General features: G+C 38.6%; 1 protein-coding gene and 1 long non-coding RNA gene across 6 annotated transcripts in view; both read right to left on the reverse strand.

The window, feature by feature from the left end:
- LOC147572031 (uncharacterized) overlaps positions 1–15,372 on the reverse strand; it is a 602,793-nt gene that overhangs the window by 191,446 nt on the left and 395,975 nt on the right. For all 5 annotated transcript variants that reach the window (XR_015246950.1, XR_015246948.1, XR_015246949.1 and 2 more), the window contains one exon: positions 13,723–13,791. Coding sequence is in view for 2 of the 5 variants with exons in the window: in XM_086695886.1 (XP_086552012.1) it covers positions 13,723–13,791 (69 nt within the window). In the remaining 3 variants the exon portion in view is untranslated. The remainder of the gene's footprint in view (positions 1–13,722; positions 13,792–15,372) is intronic.
- On the reverse strand, positions 5,728–7,571 carry LOC147572032 (uncharacterized). Its single transcript, XR_015246629.1, has 2 exons — positions 6,552–7,571; positions 5,728–6,314 (listed from the first exon to the last, which is right to left on the reverse strand). It is a non-coding gene; the product is annotated as an uncharacterized LOC147572032 (long non-coding RNA).

A 15,372-nucleotide genomic window follows, 5' to 3' on the forward strand; every position in this document is an offset into this window, starting at 1 on the left:
ATATAAAATGAGTTCTCTCTATTAGAAACTGGCTGACAGATTACCATCATTCTGAACAGACTTGCAACATTTTAGTGTAGTTTGTTTCACAGAATTTGGCCTTTTTCAGCCCTTATGGACATAATGTGTGGGGGCTGGGTTATATTGAACACATCCTACTTAGCACAGAGGAGGCATTAGAGTTCTGGAGATGCCACTTAAGTTCCTGGATACTCAGATTCAAGTAAATTGACCTACTTGCAAGGAAGAGGGCCAATATAGGCTTTTATTTCTTTTAGCAGTAAAAGCTTGACTCCTTTCCCACCTAATTAGATGAATAACTGATTTTATGATCAGTTTGCAGCCTTCTCCCTACAGAGAGCAGTGCCTGAAGCGCACTAATATTCCCATCAGCAATTTTTATTTCAAGCCTGGAGTTTTAATTTGATGAAAGATGTGCCAAGATGAAGAATCCTGCATCAAGTTTTATATTGCAGAGAGAGCCTTTTTGTGTGTGTGTGTGTGTGTGTGTGTGTGTGTGTGTGTGTGTGTTTTAAACTAGAACCCTCATGTATTGCTTTTCACTGTGCGGATGTACATCAGAGTGTGCTGAGCTAGCCATCTAAGGTAAGCAATTCCCTCTGATATATAGAAAGCCTGTCTTTCCTGTTGACTCTGATATAGTGCAGTTCGTGTTCACAGCTGCTACATCAATGGTTTGCAAAATCAATGAAAGCACGTCAGTGCCAGAGTTAGCATGCACTTCTCCTGGTGGTTCTTGAGGTATATTACCTTCGAAATAAAGTCACCTTCCCAGAAGACACATCTCTTGGCTCCAGACATCCCAGAACCCAATGGTCCTGACCACCTGGTGATGCACAAACAGACTGTAGAGTCCCCCATCCTTTGTAGCCTTTGATAAATACTTTTAATAGTCAATTAACAGGGGTTAATTGTCTTGCTCAACAAGTACGGAATGTTTAACATTTTTAGTAATGAAAGATTGATTCAGGATCTATTTTCAATTTTGAAAAACACTCAAGTAAGAGATTCCCCAAGAAAAAATGGGGAGACAATATAAATAAGAGGCCAACCACCCACAGTAAATTCACGAAGTTAATTGTGGGGGAAGGCTGGATCAGGCAGTTTCTATGAATATACTAGTCACAAGATGGTGATAACATGTGGGAAATGGCTCTCCAGTTCAATTCTTGTTTTCTTTTAGATTTTTCGTCGCTTTCTGAGTTTTCAGTCAATACCGCTGACTAAACAGAGAGACAGTACATTTTATGGAAGTAACCTAAACCATGACCAACCAATTTTGTTTCAGTCAGAAGGATGTGCCAGCCAGCAGAATGACAAAGCCTGTCACAGTAGAGAGAGGATAAAGATAATCTCTTCCAGGACTTTCTGAACTGAAAAAAATAATAGATGCTTGATCTTTCTCTGAATCTGATATTATAAATTTCATCTCTGTTTACTACTGTTTTATATGAAAATCGTTGAGAAACGCAATAAAAGAGGTACCATGAAGGTCAGAGTTTGGTATTCACGTCCTTCTCACATGTTATTTCAGTTGGATGTTTTGTTTTCCTGCAGTTTTCAGAACTGATTATAGAGCAGTGAAGGCAAGCTACTATGTTGCAACGGTTGAGAGTTTTAGAAACATTCTAAGAGAAACAAACTGGAAAGCTACAATATATTGAGGGTGTTATTGGTCACATTAGATATGCATCCAATGTGTGTGACACAGGGGGGCTTGCCAGTAGGTGACAGATATCTCAGTTTACTGGCTGGTCTGAATATTCTGGTTAAACTTGCAACTGTAATATAGAATCTGTTGTGTATGGATGCCGTAAATGCAATGAATGTGAAACAAAGTGAGTACTGTTACAAAATTATTGCACACAGACAGACAGAAAGACACACATACGCATTGGCAAGCAGTGTTTGGGTACCTTTTGATTTCATTTCCCTCCTAAGAATTTCCAGAGATCTGACCTCATTACTTTTCACCTGAACTTTTGCAATAGCCTCTTCAATTACTTCCCAGCTCCTAGCCCACCTTCCACGGCATGCAAAAATTACTATCACTAGAAGAGATTTAATCCCGTTACTTAAAATCTTCAAACCAAAATCTACATTCATAACTGTGGTATATTTAAGCCAGGCAAGGACATTTTGCTGCTTCTACTAAGTTAATAATTTATTATTCTTTCCAACCAATAGTCTTAATATGTGTTTATGGATTATTTATGTATAAGGAGGCTGAGCATCCATGTGAAAAGGGGGAGAAGAAAGCACTTAGCCTCCTTGCAATTATCACCCTCAGTTCAGCTCTGGTTCCAAACTTGTATACCTTATTCTGTCAAAAGAAAGTCCAATTATCAACCAGCCCAACATTTTGTAAGAGGGAATTAGAAGGCAGCATGGCTGCCTGGGTGAGAATCTCCCCTTTCACATATACTACCTGCATGAGTTTTGCTAAACTCACATGTAATAATTTCACTCCTATGTGCTTGCCCAGGAAAATGAAAACATATGTTCACAAAAGGGCTTCTATAAAAATATTAATAACCATCTTATTTATAATTGCACCAAACTGGAAAATAAAGTCCTAATGTTTCTCAGCAGGAAAATGAATAAACAAATTGCCATGCATTCACACAATGGAATACTACTCAGTAATAAAAAGAACAAAGCAACATGGATAAATCTCAAAAAGGGGACATTAAATGAAAGAAACTAGGTGCAATATATATATATATATATATATATATATATATATATATATATGTATATATATATGTTATTGTATACTTTTTTTTATATCAAACAAAATACAGTCAGAACTACTTTATAGTGAAAGGACAGCTAGTGTGTGTGAGCAAGAACTAACTAGAAGGGGCATAATGGAACTTCCTTGAAGATGGAGATATTCTTAATATTGTGGTGGGAGTTGATTTCACAGGCATAAACAGTTGTCAAATCTATCCAAGTGAACATATAAGGTGCAGGTGCTTCATTTTATGTTAATTGTATCTCAGAAAAAAGGCAGTTATGAGCCATTTATTGTTGCTTTAAGGTATTCCTTTGGGGTATCATCCCTTGTCCCAAGGAGCTAATCAGTTTTCTCTGCTAACACGTTCAGATTTTTTTTTTCTGAGACGAATCTCAGTAAATATGCTTTTCTGTAACATTTTTAAGGGACTATATGTCAGACTCTGGGCTAAACTCTTCCTCACCCAGACATACATTCATTTAATACTCAAAATCCTATGAGTTAGGCTCTATATTCCCAATTCACATGAGTTAATATGAGGGTAGAGCAATGATGTAGATTAGCAAAAATTACACAGGTGTAATTTCCAATAAATTACTAGCACCCAGTGAGTTTTCACAGCTCCATGTAAATGAACACATCGCGCAACTACCCAGTTAGTGCAGCCCTAATGTGGCCCCCATAGCTGAGGACACCAACTAACTCATCCCAGCCTGCCATTCTAGTTTCATCTCTGACATCGCTCACTACAAAACCTGTATTCATTTCAGCCACAAAGAACTGATACTTCCTGGGCATATCTTTGCAATTTATCCTGTGTTGCATACAGAGCATGACTGCCTGGGGGTAATTTCCCCTTTCACATTCACTACCTGTGTGAGTTTTGCTAACCTACATCATTGCTCTACCCTCATTTTAACTCATGTGAATTGGGAATATAGAACCTAACCCATAGGATTTTGAGTATTAAATGAATGTGTGTCTGGATGGGGAGGGGTTTAGCACAGAGTGTGATATATAGTCCCTTAAAAGTGTTAGTTATTAAGGGGTGTCTGGGTGGCTCAGTAGGTTGAGCATTGGACTTTGGCTCAGGTCATGATCTCACGGTTCATGAGTCCAGGCCCTGCATCGGGCTCTGTGCTGACAGCTCAGAGCTTGGAGCCTGCTTTACATTCTGTGTCTCCCTCTCTCTCTTCCCCTCCCCTGTTCACACTCTGTCTCTCTCTCTCTCTCTCTACCTCTTAAAAGTAAATCAACATTAAAATTTTTTTAAAGTGTTAGTTATTACTATTTCAATAATATTATTTGTGCTTTCATACATTTGTTCTTATTTTAGAATTTATTATTTATTATTTTCCATCTCATTTACTTTATTCTAAACGATTATCTTCTTAGCTTGGTTTCTTATAAAAGGGAACTTACACTTTTTTTTTTAAACAAAAGCGAAGTTTACATGGAACATGGAATCATGCAAATGGAATCATATTCATGGAAGGTGTTTTGAGATATTCTTGATTAACTTTTTTAATTCACAGGACAAGGTTAAGATTACTATGAAAGCTGATATTCGGTTTCCTGGAGTTCTGTTCACATTACGCCTTCATGCTAAGGTTGTCATTTCTTGAAATACTCATTTCTTGTATTTATTTTAGTATTACTGTTAATGGCACAACTGAGAGAATGAAATGCCGGGTGAAAATTTGCTTTGTCACTCTGGCGGCTGAATCAACAGTCCGTCTGCTCACAATTTTTCCAAGATCTCAGTCTATAGATTTTCTCCTCTGTCTGCTTTCTCCCCTCCCTCTCTCTCATGCAGAACTTTGTTTGTCTGTTTATTTTGAGAATATTTATTTTGCAATATAATGGACAAATATCTTAGTGGTAACCATTTCATATGGAAGCTTAGAGGAAATTTGGGGTTGCCTATTGCTTTTTGTTCCTTTCTGTGTGTGTAACCATTTTATTGTGATACAATTTATATACCATTCCTTTGAAGTACAGGAGTGAATGGCTTTTAGTATATTTATAGACCTATGCATCCATCTCCACAATAGTTTTAGAAAATTGTCATCACACGCCCTAGAAACCCTGTTCCCATTAAATATCACTCTTCATTTCTCACCAATATCCTACCCCCAGCCCGAGATCACCACTAACCTACCTTTGGTCTCTAGCTCTGCCTATTTTGGACACTTCATATAAATAGTAATCATATCATAGAAGTGTTCTTTAAATTGAATATGGTTTCTTGCACTTAACATAATGTTTTCAAAGTTCTTTTCATATTGTCGCATGTATCAGTACTTTTTATGGCTCAATATCCCATCACCTGTAGATGCCACATTTTATTGATCCATTCCTCAGTTAATGGGTGTTTGAGTACTTTCTAGTTTTTGGCTATTCTCACTAAGGCTGCTATGACATTTGTGTACATAAATTTTGGTGTGGACATACGTTTTCATTTCTCTTGAATATATAAGTAGGAGTGAAATTGCTGAGTCATATGGTAATTCCCTCTGCTCAAATTCCCTACCTCTAGAATACATGGTCATCCTTCAAAACCTTATTGTCACTTCTCCCTTCTCCCAACAAGAGTTAGTAAATCATTGCATTTACCTGCTTTCATAACACTTTACACATAAATGTATTGAGGGTTTTCTTATTGCTGCTATAATTGTTAGTTAATAAATCTGTCTTCTCACCCATTGTGAGTCTCTGTGGGAGAAAATAAATTTTGTTCATCTTTTTTTTTCCCCCAGTAACTAGCTCCTAGTTTTCAATGAATGGTCAAATAATTAACTGAGCATAAATGAATAATTTGTGCCTTAGTCCAGTTTAATAGTTTTTCTCCTCTGTCTTCGTTTTACAAACAAAAAAATTGGAGGTGAGAGAGATAGGATATTCATAAATAGTTCAAAAGCAGTTCATAAGAAGTTAACCTGAATTTTATTTATTTATTTAAAAAAAATTTTTTTAACGTTTATTTATTTTTGAGACAGAGAGAGACAGAGCATGAACGGGGGAGGGTCAGAGAGAGGGAGACACAGAATCTGAAACAGGGTCCAGGCTCCGAGCTGTCAGCACAGAGCCTGACACGGGGCTCGAACTCACGGACCGTGAGATCATGACCCGAGCCGAAGTTGGCCGCTTAACTGACTGAGCCACCCAGGCGCCCCTATTTATTTATTTTTAAAGTTTATTGATTTTTGAGAGACAGAGGGAATGAGAGGGGGAGGGCAGACAGAGAAAGGGAGAGAGAGAATCCCAAGAAGGCTCTGCACTGTGAGCATGGAGCCTGCTGCGGGTCTTGAACTCACCACCCAAGCCATGAGATCATGACCTGAGCCGAAACCAAGAGTCAGACGCAACCGACTGAGCCACCCCAGTGCCCCTAAACCTGAATTTTAAGCCAGTTGTGGATTCTAATATCTGTGCTTTTTTTTTTTTTTACTATGTTATTTGCTGCACGATAAATCTTTTGTGAATGAGTAGTTGAGTAAATATGCTACTATAAAGATTATTTTTGTTTTAAATAGATCCCTTGTCGGGGCGCCTGGGTGGCGCAGTCGGTTAAGCGTCCGACTTCAGCCAGGTCACGATCTCGCGGTCCGTGAGTTCGAGCCCCGCGTCAGGCTCTGGGCTGATGGCTCGGAGCCTGGAGCCTGTTTCCGATTCTGTGTCTCCCTCTCTCTCTGCCCTTCCCCCGTTCATGCTCTGTCTCTCTCTGTCCCAAAAATAAATAAAAAAACGTTGAAAAAAAATTTTTTAAATAGATCCCTTGGCAATATACAGTTTTAAGTCTCTCTGTTGTGCATCTTCAGTATTATGCTATGTTGGCCTGGGGATATATTTAGGAAGGAGAATTTTGCATGACACCCTTCAAATCACACTTGAAGGAATTTAGGAGCAATGTTTGTCCCAAAACACACTGCCTCTTAATGCTAAGCCACATGGCATTTGTATGGACTAGCACATTAGGCTCATATAAAAAATTCCATAGCATTCTAGGCTTTAACGTACAGTGAGTTTTAAAGTGCTTCATATATTTATTATTATCACAAAAGCACATTGGATCTCCTGATTTGAGTGGGTTACAACAGTCTATTTGAAAATGCACGCTAATGATAGCTTTGTTGTGTGTAGAAATTCATGTGGAACACCCTCACTGTTGAACTGCAAAGCACTCCCAAGTTATAAACATCAAACTAGAGCAAACACTTTTTTAAAAGTGACAATGAAGTCACTGACAACTTTAAACAAGACACATTTATTATCTCACAGTTCTGGAGGTCACAAGTCTGAAATGGCCGTCCACGGGCTAACACCAAGGTGTTGGCAGAGCTGTGTTCCTTCTGGAGGTTCTAGGGGTTAATCAATTCTTTTGCCTTTTTCAGATGCTATAGGCCAACTACGTTTCTTGGCCGGTATCCCCTTCTACTATTTTCCAAGTCGGAATCACAGCACTTCTAAATCTCTCTTTGCTTTAGTTGCTTTCTTCCTTTACTTCATAAAATCTCCAATGATTACATTGACATTGTTGGTGTGCCTATCATAGTAGGATAGGAGCAAATATTAGCAATTTCTGTCTTCTTATGATATTAGGTTGGCCATCAGATGCACAGAAGAAAACTGATTAAATACTCTGATGATTGGATACACTGTTGCAAGACACGCCAGAATATTAGCTTTTGGTGAAATTCTTTTTTGAGCTTATTCTCTTAGGACTGTAAACTTCAGTCAAATAATGGGTGGCTTTTCCTCACCCATGAATCCAGAGCTATCATTTGTAAAGATGCCTTATTAACCAGCTGTTTTTTTTTTAATTTTTTTTAAATGTTTATTTATTTTTGAGAGCGAGCGAGCGAGAGAGGGTGTGAGTGGGTTAGGGGCAGAGAGAGAGGGAGACACAGAATCCGAAGCAGGCTCCAGGCTCTGAGCTGTCAGCACAGAGCCCGACGCGGGGCTCGAACTCACAGACTGTGAGATCATGACCTAAGCTGAAGTCGGACGCTCAACCGACTGAGCCACCCAGGCGCCCCATTAACCAGCTGTTTTTACAGAACGTGGCTTGATGATACTAAGTAGTTGGCTCCCTTCCTTTTCACCTCTTGATATTAATATTTCAGGCATATTTATGAAGGCGTTCTTGAACAGCTGGTGGTCTGAAACATCTCTAACTCAAATTTCAAATTTGTTTCAAAGTTTGCATATATATTTTAATATTGGAGGTGGAACAAGAAGAAAGCCAGAGAAAAAGGAGAAAGTTACAGGACATCTATAAAACACAGGGAACTCCAGGGTCTCTAGGAACTTGGAGAAATTGAAAAATAGTTCAGTCTCTAGAATATTGTATAATTCAAGAAGGATTTCAAGCATGTGAGAATATTAAAGAAGTGTTATAATGCACATTTAAAAATAAGGACCTTTGTAAAAAAGATAACTTTATCTCCTAACACATTTCAATCATGAAGAGAAGGATTACAGGCCTTCTCTGCTCATTGGAGAGGATAGTGATGACAATGAGTCATGTTTGCCTTGGGTGGGGAAACAAGGGACTGGAGTCATATGGATCACACATTTGCTCCCCCTTTATTTAATACTTTGTTTGGATCCTTCTGAATGAACATAATAAAAAATATTAGGCTTTGTTGAAAACATGTAGAAAATGTATTCTGAACATTATTTCTATTTTATTAGTGCCACTAAAAAAATAAAGAGTGGGTTCTTCTGTTCTTTCAAGGAAGTTGACTAGTATTTTGCCAAAAATGCATTCTATTAAATGCATTCATAAAGATCATGGGAGAGGTATATTACCTCTTCTTATTATCATTGCTAAAATTATTTTATTAGGGCTACAGAAAATAATAAAGCCAGCTTTTTCCTGATATGATTTTGTAAGGGCAAAGGACAACATGTTTCATTTTTAAAATATAACAATAAAAACCAAAAAGCATAAACTGAAAAGGAAGAAAAACAGGCAAAACATTCGGGGGGGGGGGAGGGAGCGGGCACCAGAATACATTTCATGATAGTTTAAAATCATGAAAAAGAGGATATCAAGTACAGCTCTGGGATAACATAAAAAAAAAAATACATGAAGGGCGCCTGAGTAGTTCAGTCGGTTGAGCGTCCGACTTCGGCTCAGGTCATGATCTCCCAGTAGGTGAGTTCGAGCCCCACTTCAGGTTTTGTGCTGACAGCTCAGAGTCTGGAGCCTGCTTCAGATTCTGTCTCCCTCTCTCTCCCTCTGCAACCCCCACTTAGTCTCTCTCTGTCTCAAAAATAATAAAATTTTAAAAAATACATGAAAAATCAAAATACATGAAAAAATTTAAAACATGAAAGATCATGAAAAGGCATAAATAATTATAGGAAATGAATTTTGCAAAATCACAAATGTTTTAAAGTTTATTAATTACACAGATGTCAGGAATGACATATTTTGAATATTTAGCAACAATACTATTCACAGATATCAAAATTTTGTATATCAAAGTGCAAATTAGGAGGCAAGGGAATGCATTTACTTACAAAGAATAAATCAAAAACATTTTCTTGAAACAGCGTATTCTCAGAATAATGTGATGGAGCCTCGATATTAATGTGAGGTAAATGGGACAAAATAGTGGTGGTCTGCTTCCAGAAAAGACTACTGAAGGTCCTATCAAGGGGACAAGTGTGCAGAGAACAAGAGGCATAAAAACACAGGACACGTGACTATTTAAACCAGGAACAGAGAAACCTATTAAACTGTTTGTTTTTTTTTTTTTTTTTTTTTTTACCAAGAATCAACTTGGCTTTATTTTCAAGAACATTTTGCAAAGTTTTGCTTGGGTCTGTCTTTGTTTTGCTTTCAAAAAGTATTTACTCTTATTTTTGGACTGCTGGACAGGTATGCCTGGATATTAGGTCTGGGAGCAGTGATGGGCTGCTAGACTAGCTCTCTGGAGAAAACAGATGCACAAAATGAAAACTACCCCAAGTTATAGAATTCGCCAGTTTAGGTGGTGTAAATTCTTCCACCATGGCTGATTTACAGCTACCAGTGTGATGTCACTGAAGGTGAAATTTGGAAGAGAAGCACAGAACTGGTTCTAGCCAGCTTCAGCAAAGCATTATTTGGAATGATACTGACTTTGTTTTCTAAAATGTGTCTGCATAACTATTGAGAATCATATTAGGAACCCTTTTCTTCTCACTTTGTGCACTTCCAAAAACCTTGAGTGAAGACAAAGCAGTAGCAAGCATATCATAGGCAGTCAAAACAAGTATAAAAATCCATTTTATACTTAAAGGATTAAAATTAGAAAATCTTTGTTATCTTCTGTACCAGTTCTGTGCCTCTGGTAACCAACTCCAACATAGAATTAGAGGTGTATGAGACTTATTGGCGGGCGGGAGTACATCTCAAACTAAAGGGAAAGGAGTAGAGTAGGTATGGAGAGCCTTCAGACCATCATGCAAGTCTATTGTCTTAGGAAGGAAAGAAGTTAAGGAGAATTGGGTAGGAAAAGCCTCAGACTACAACACAGCTCTGACAAAGTCTTGGCCAAGACACCCAATGGGGAGCCCCAGAGCCTAGATTAATCATTAATGGCATCTCTTATGGGCTGGAATGGCCCATCTGTAGTTCCCACTCTGGGTTCAGTCATTGGCTAAAAACAGCCCATGCCTAGAGTAGCTTATTATGGCAGATACTTGCGATAGGCTGTCTTTGAAGGGACATCTGAATGGCATTCCTACAGGGCTGCCATACCCTCTTCCTCTAAGATGCAAAAATTACTAGGTCGATGGGACAGAGCTTTTTATCTTCTTTGTTCATTGATATATTGCCAGCACCTCAAATAATAAGTGGCATATAGTGGGTGCTTCATAAATATTCACTGAATTAATTAATTATAGACCATATTGTATAGCATAAACATGATTGAGTTGCATTTAGTTACTGCATTATAGAGATAACCTATGTGTCTTCTGTCCTTGAGAAACGAACTCACCATTTCTTAGGAAACTAGTTACACCATTAAAGCATCACTGTAATATTGTTTAAAGCCTATAACAGACTTACGAAGAACTTCTTGAAGAATGAGAGAGAAAGAGAAGTCAGGAGAAGCTTCACACTGCAAGTGACTTTGTCTGATTTTTTAAATTATTTATTATTATCATTTTTAAAATTTATTTATTTTAATTCAAGTTAGTTAATGTACAGCGTAGTATTGGCTTCAGGAGTGGAAGTCAGTGATTCATCACTTACATGCAACACCCAGTGCTCATACCGGTCTTTAATAGTTTCATGAGATTTATTTTAAAGAGAGAGAGTGTGTGTGAGCAGGGGAGAGGGGCAGAGGGAGACAAAGAATTCCACACTTGGGGCGTAGTCCAATGCAGAACTTGATCCCACTGCTCTGGGATCATGACACGAGCCCAAATCAAGAGTCAGGGCACTCAAATGACTGAGCCACCCAGATGCCCCAGTTTCATGAGATTTAGATACATGGATTTTTTTTTTTCTGAAGTGAAGGAAGAAGACTCAGTCTAAAACACTGCAAATGACCAGAAGCCCAGCCAACCAAGTTAATGGATCTCACAGTCTAGAACCAAGAGAAATCCTGAAGTTATTTGCTACAATGTGTGTTTATTTCAGTAAAGGAAGTCTTTTGGACCCTTACAAGATTCCATTCCTCCTACAGCTTCAGTTCAGTTAAACCTACATTTGCTGGAAGCACCCCTGGTCAAGGGAAAAGATTTATGCATCTTACTTCTATGGGGAGAAAATAAATTAGGGAAAATTAAGAAGCAGAAGCTTATTCTGTCCATCCATCCATACATTTTTTTTTGTCTCCTCAACTATTAAATGCCATGTTGGAAGGTGTATTTTCATGTTTCAAATAAAAAATTCTACTATGGTGTTAATGTCGTTATGGGACCTCTTCCTGATTCTCTCTGTGCCATCTGTCCCTACCCTCGCTTATTCTCGGTTGTCAGGTATTTAGTAGTGACATTGGGAGGCAAAAAGAGAGGCTTCTATCTGGCCCAGCTGCTCGGGGTCAGAGTCACTGCAAGATTTAAGTTTTTCTATTCAATTATAACTGGGTTACTAGCATTTTCGCATTCATTTCATGGGTTTGTTCACTCATCCATTTGCTCAAGAAATATTCTGTATATAACTTCTGGACTGGGAGAAAGATTGCTAGAGGATCATAAAAGAAGTAATTTTTTTAAATGCTGGTACTGAAAATTTTGTGATCATAAAGCAAGATATTTTGGAATTAGAGTGGTTACAAGTATGGAAAATGACCAGGGCGAGGCCGTGGAAGGGAACATCTGTAGGGGAGTAGAGGTCTGCCATTGGTTGTGAGGCCTTTGAGGAACCAGAAGCCAGGGAGTTGGATGGTTGTCACCTGGGGGCTGAATTCTGCCAGGATTACGGTAGAGCATGGAATCAACACAAAGTCTACATCAGGTGCAGAAGTAGGAGTCAGCTATGGATGAGGAGTGTTCACTGAGGTCTGTAGATGAGACCAAGAAAGAGGGGGAAAGGATGGTATGTCCAGATGAGATATTCCTCAAAAATGATTGCTTTCGAGAGTTGGGAGTGATGATCAAGAAACAGTGGTCGAGATTGAGAAGGACCTAGATCACCCCTCCTGATTTCGAGGACTGGAAGAGAGAGCACCACCATGTGAGGAGACTGCAAAGGAAGCACATCCTTGGTGCAGGGCCAGGTATCAGAGTAAGACCAAGAAGTACGAAAACTGACGTAACCCAACTTCGGTTGTGAGAAGTCCAAAGTTATTTAGCCAGTGGAAATAGTAGAAAAAACTCGATTTTAATTTAGTCTTATTCTTTTTTTTCTTTTTATTTTTTTTTAACTTAGTCTTATTCTTATTCACAGGCTGCACCTCCTCTGCCTTCACTGAAGTCTGAGAGCTGGAAATGGTCAGGATCCATTATAGATTGTGGCGACAGTTACATTTGAGAGCAGAACTCATTTTGCCTCCCTTCTTATCCATGAACACTGGAATAAGAAATCAGAGTAGGCCAAATAGAAATAGGAAAGCAGGCCTAATGGGAACAATAATATACTCATTTCTCCTTTCTCTTACTATGGTTTTATACACCTGAGATGGATACCTGTATTTTCTCTCTCTCTCTCTCTCTCTCTCTCTCTCTCCCTTTCTCTCTCTCGCTCTCTCTCTGGCAGGGGATGGGGTAGTGGGTATAGGAGAATACGAAAATTACATAAACTTGGTTCCTGCTATCCTAGTTTGTGAAGCAATTTCTCTCTGCATTGGTCATGCAAGGAACTTCTTGAAAACCATTTGCCAAGTTGTTTTAGAGATGAAAATGAGTGTTTTTCTTATCATTCACCAGAATATGGGAAAGCTAGTAGTTCTCAGGTTATGTTTGAGGGAAAGTGTAAAATAGTCTTCCTCCGATCAGTCTTTTTTTCACACTTTTTCTATTTTTGGATGCCACTGCCCTTTCCAAGAACCCCATATCTTGTGGCTGCCCTTGGATGCCTAATCCCACTGCAGTGATCCACCCAATACTTCTCATTAGAACACTGACCTCGTTCTTTCCATTCAGTCAGAGTCGTACCTACACAGTGACCCATTTTTTTGATTATGTGCCTGTGTTATCCTCACAGGGTTTTTAGCTGAGACATTTAAATTCAAATGAAGGAATTTTCCAGCAATCAAAGTGTTAGGGAAACAGGATAGTATTCCTTAAGTTAGAACATGCAGACAATTGCTTACCACATACTGCAGCCTCCAGTAGGATTTGTCGTTACATAGGATTTGTCTTTTATAGAGTGAAGCCAAAGCCCCTAAACTTCATGATTACAGAATTATTGACAAAAGCCCAGAAATCAAGGAATCACACAAAATACTTGCTGAAATCTGCTAGACAAAATGTGCCATTCTCTATCCATGCTATTTGGCTAGGGCATTACTCACCAGAGTAAACCTTGGATGTAAGATCCAGTCAACAGCGTATCTCAGACACAAGAGGCAGAGTTCTTGTCGCTATGGAGACAACAGAAAGAGAAGACCATGTCACTGTCCTTGAAGACTTCTGCTACAACAGAAATGAGTAAGAATATAAAACCTTGCTCGTACCCTCAACACCAAGTCCATATGAATGTAGTGAAAAGTGTACTATGTGAAGGCATAGCTGAGCAAAAGGTGATTTTTCAGGACATGTAGCTGGCTACTTACCGTCGTGTCTGTATTAATTTTCTTCTAAAATCCACCCTCTTTAACTAAATGTGGTGGCATTTATTCCCTCTGAAGTAGTTTGGATATTGAATAAAGAGTTATAATAACTATAGTTCAATTCGTGTGTTGGTATTAAAGAACAGAAACATCATTCACGTATACATTCATTTACACATCCATTCATCCATACTTTATTAATTATATTTTCAACTAATTTTTATTCAAGGATCAGCATGGGTCAGCCTTTGATAACAATGGTAAATGATATGTAGTTCTTCCCCTTAAAAGATACCCAAATCTAATTTATCAATGAGTGAAGGCACTAACTACAATTATAAGAAGAGAGACTGTGGAGTCTAGTATGCTAGTAGTATAAACTTGACCAGTTAAGTTAGATGCTTTATAATTAAGTTTATTGTAGGTGATACGGGTATTTCTGAGAATAAAAAAAAATATACACACACGCAAAAACACACACACATTCACCTGCGGGAAAATAATAACTCTTACTGATGACATTAGGAACTCCAGAAAGCTGACTGTCAGAGAAAACCAGAGCTGGATAGTAGTTAAAGGGATGGAAGCAGATTTTAATCAGAAACTATTGCAGTAGAGGAAGAGAGACCTCAGTATACAACTGGGCTCAATCCAGAGCCCTGAATGGACTAGTGGAGATTTCTAATCAAGGAGTAGAGTGGATGGAAAATTACTAAAAGTAGACATTAGGGGTAAAGGTGGGATTCTGGGTAAACTGACTTAACAGGATTCTTGCTGAAGGCTGCCAAGGTGATTAGATGCCATCTGGGGGATGATGGAGATGAAGAATTTGATCAGATATCAATGGCGATCAGATATCAAGGGTGAGAATTCTGGCTAAGTCAACTTGGGAGGATTCTTTCTAAGACCAGGCAATGCAAAGACGAACAGGGAAGTCCAACAGTAGGGATCTAGAAGATGGCTCAGAATATGAAATTTGGTCAAGAAGAGACAGTCTTTGTCATGACACAGCTCCAAATGGTGCCCATAACTGTGCAACTTAACCTAGGTGGAAGAATGAGAAAAAATCAGGACACTTGCTGGTATAGAAGAATTGATGGGGTTTTCAGAGGCTTAGATTTTAGTACTGACCTTTATGTTAATAGTAAGCAAATCCACCTGTTTAAACCTCTCTGGCACTTAGTTTCTTTATTTGTAAAATTCAAGGATAGGACTCAGCGGTATTGAAAGAAATCTAAGATGACAATAGAACAGCTCCCAAGTAGTCTGTCGTGGCAGGGTGATATCAAAAGGCCATAGCAGATCTCTCTCTATGTATATATTGTACTCTTTACAGGGGAAGCTCTCATTTCTCCTTCATGGATCTGCACTTCATGTGTTCTTAGCCTGGTT

Source organism: Puma concolor, chromosome F2, assembly GCF_028749965.1.
Source record: "Puma concolor isolate L17-30 chromosome F2, mPumCon1.1.hap2, whole genome shotgun sequence".
NCBI lineage: Eukaryota > Metazoa > Chordata > Mammalia > Carnivora > Felidae > Puma > Puma concolor.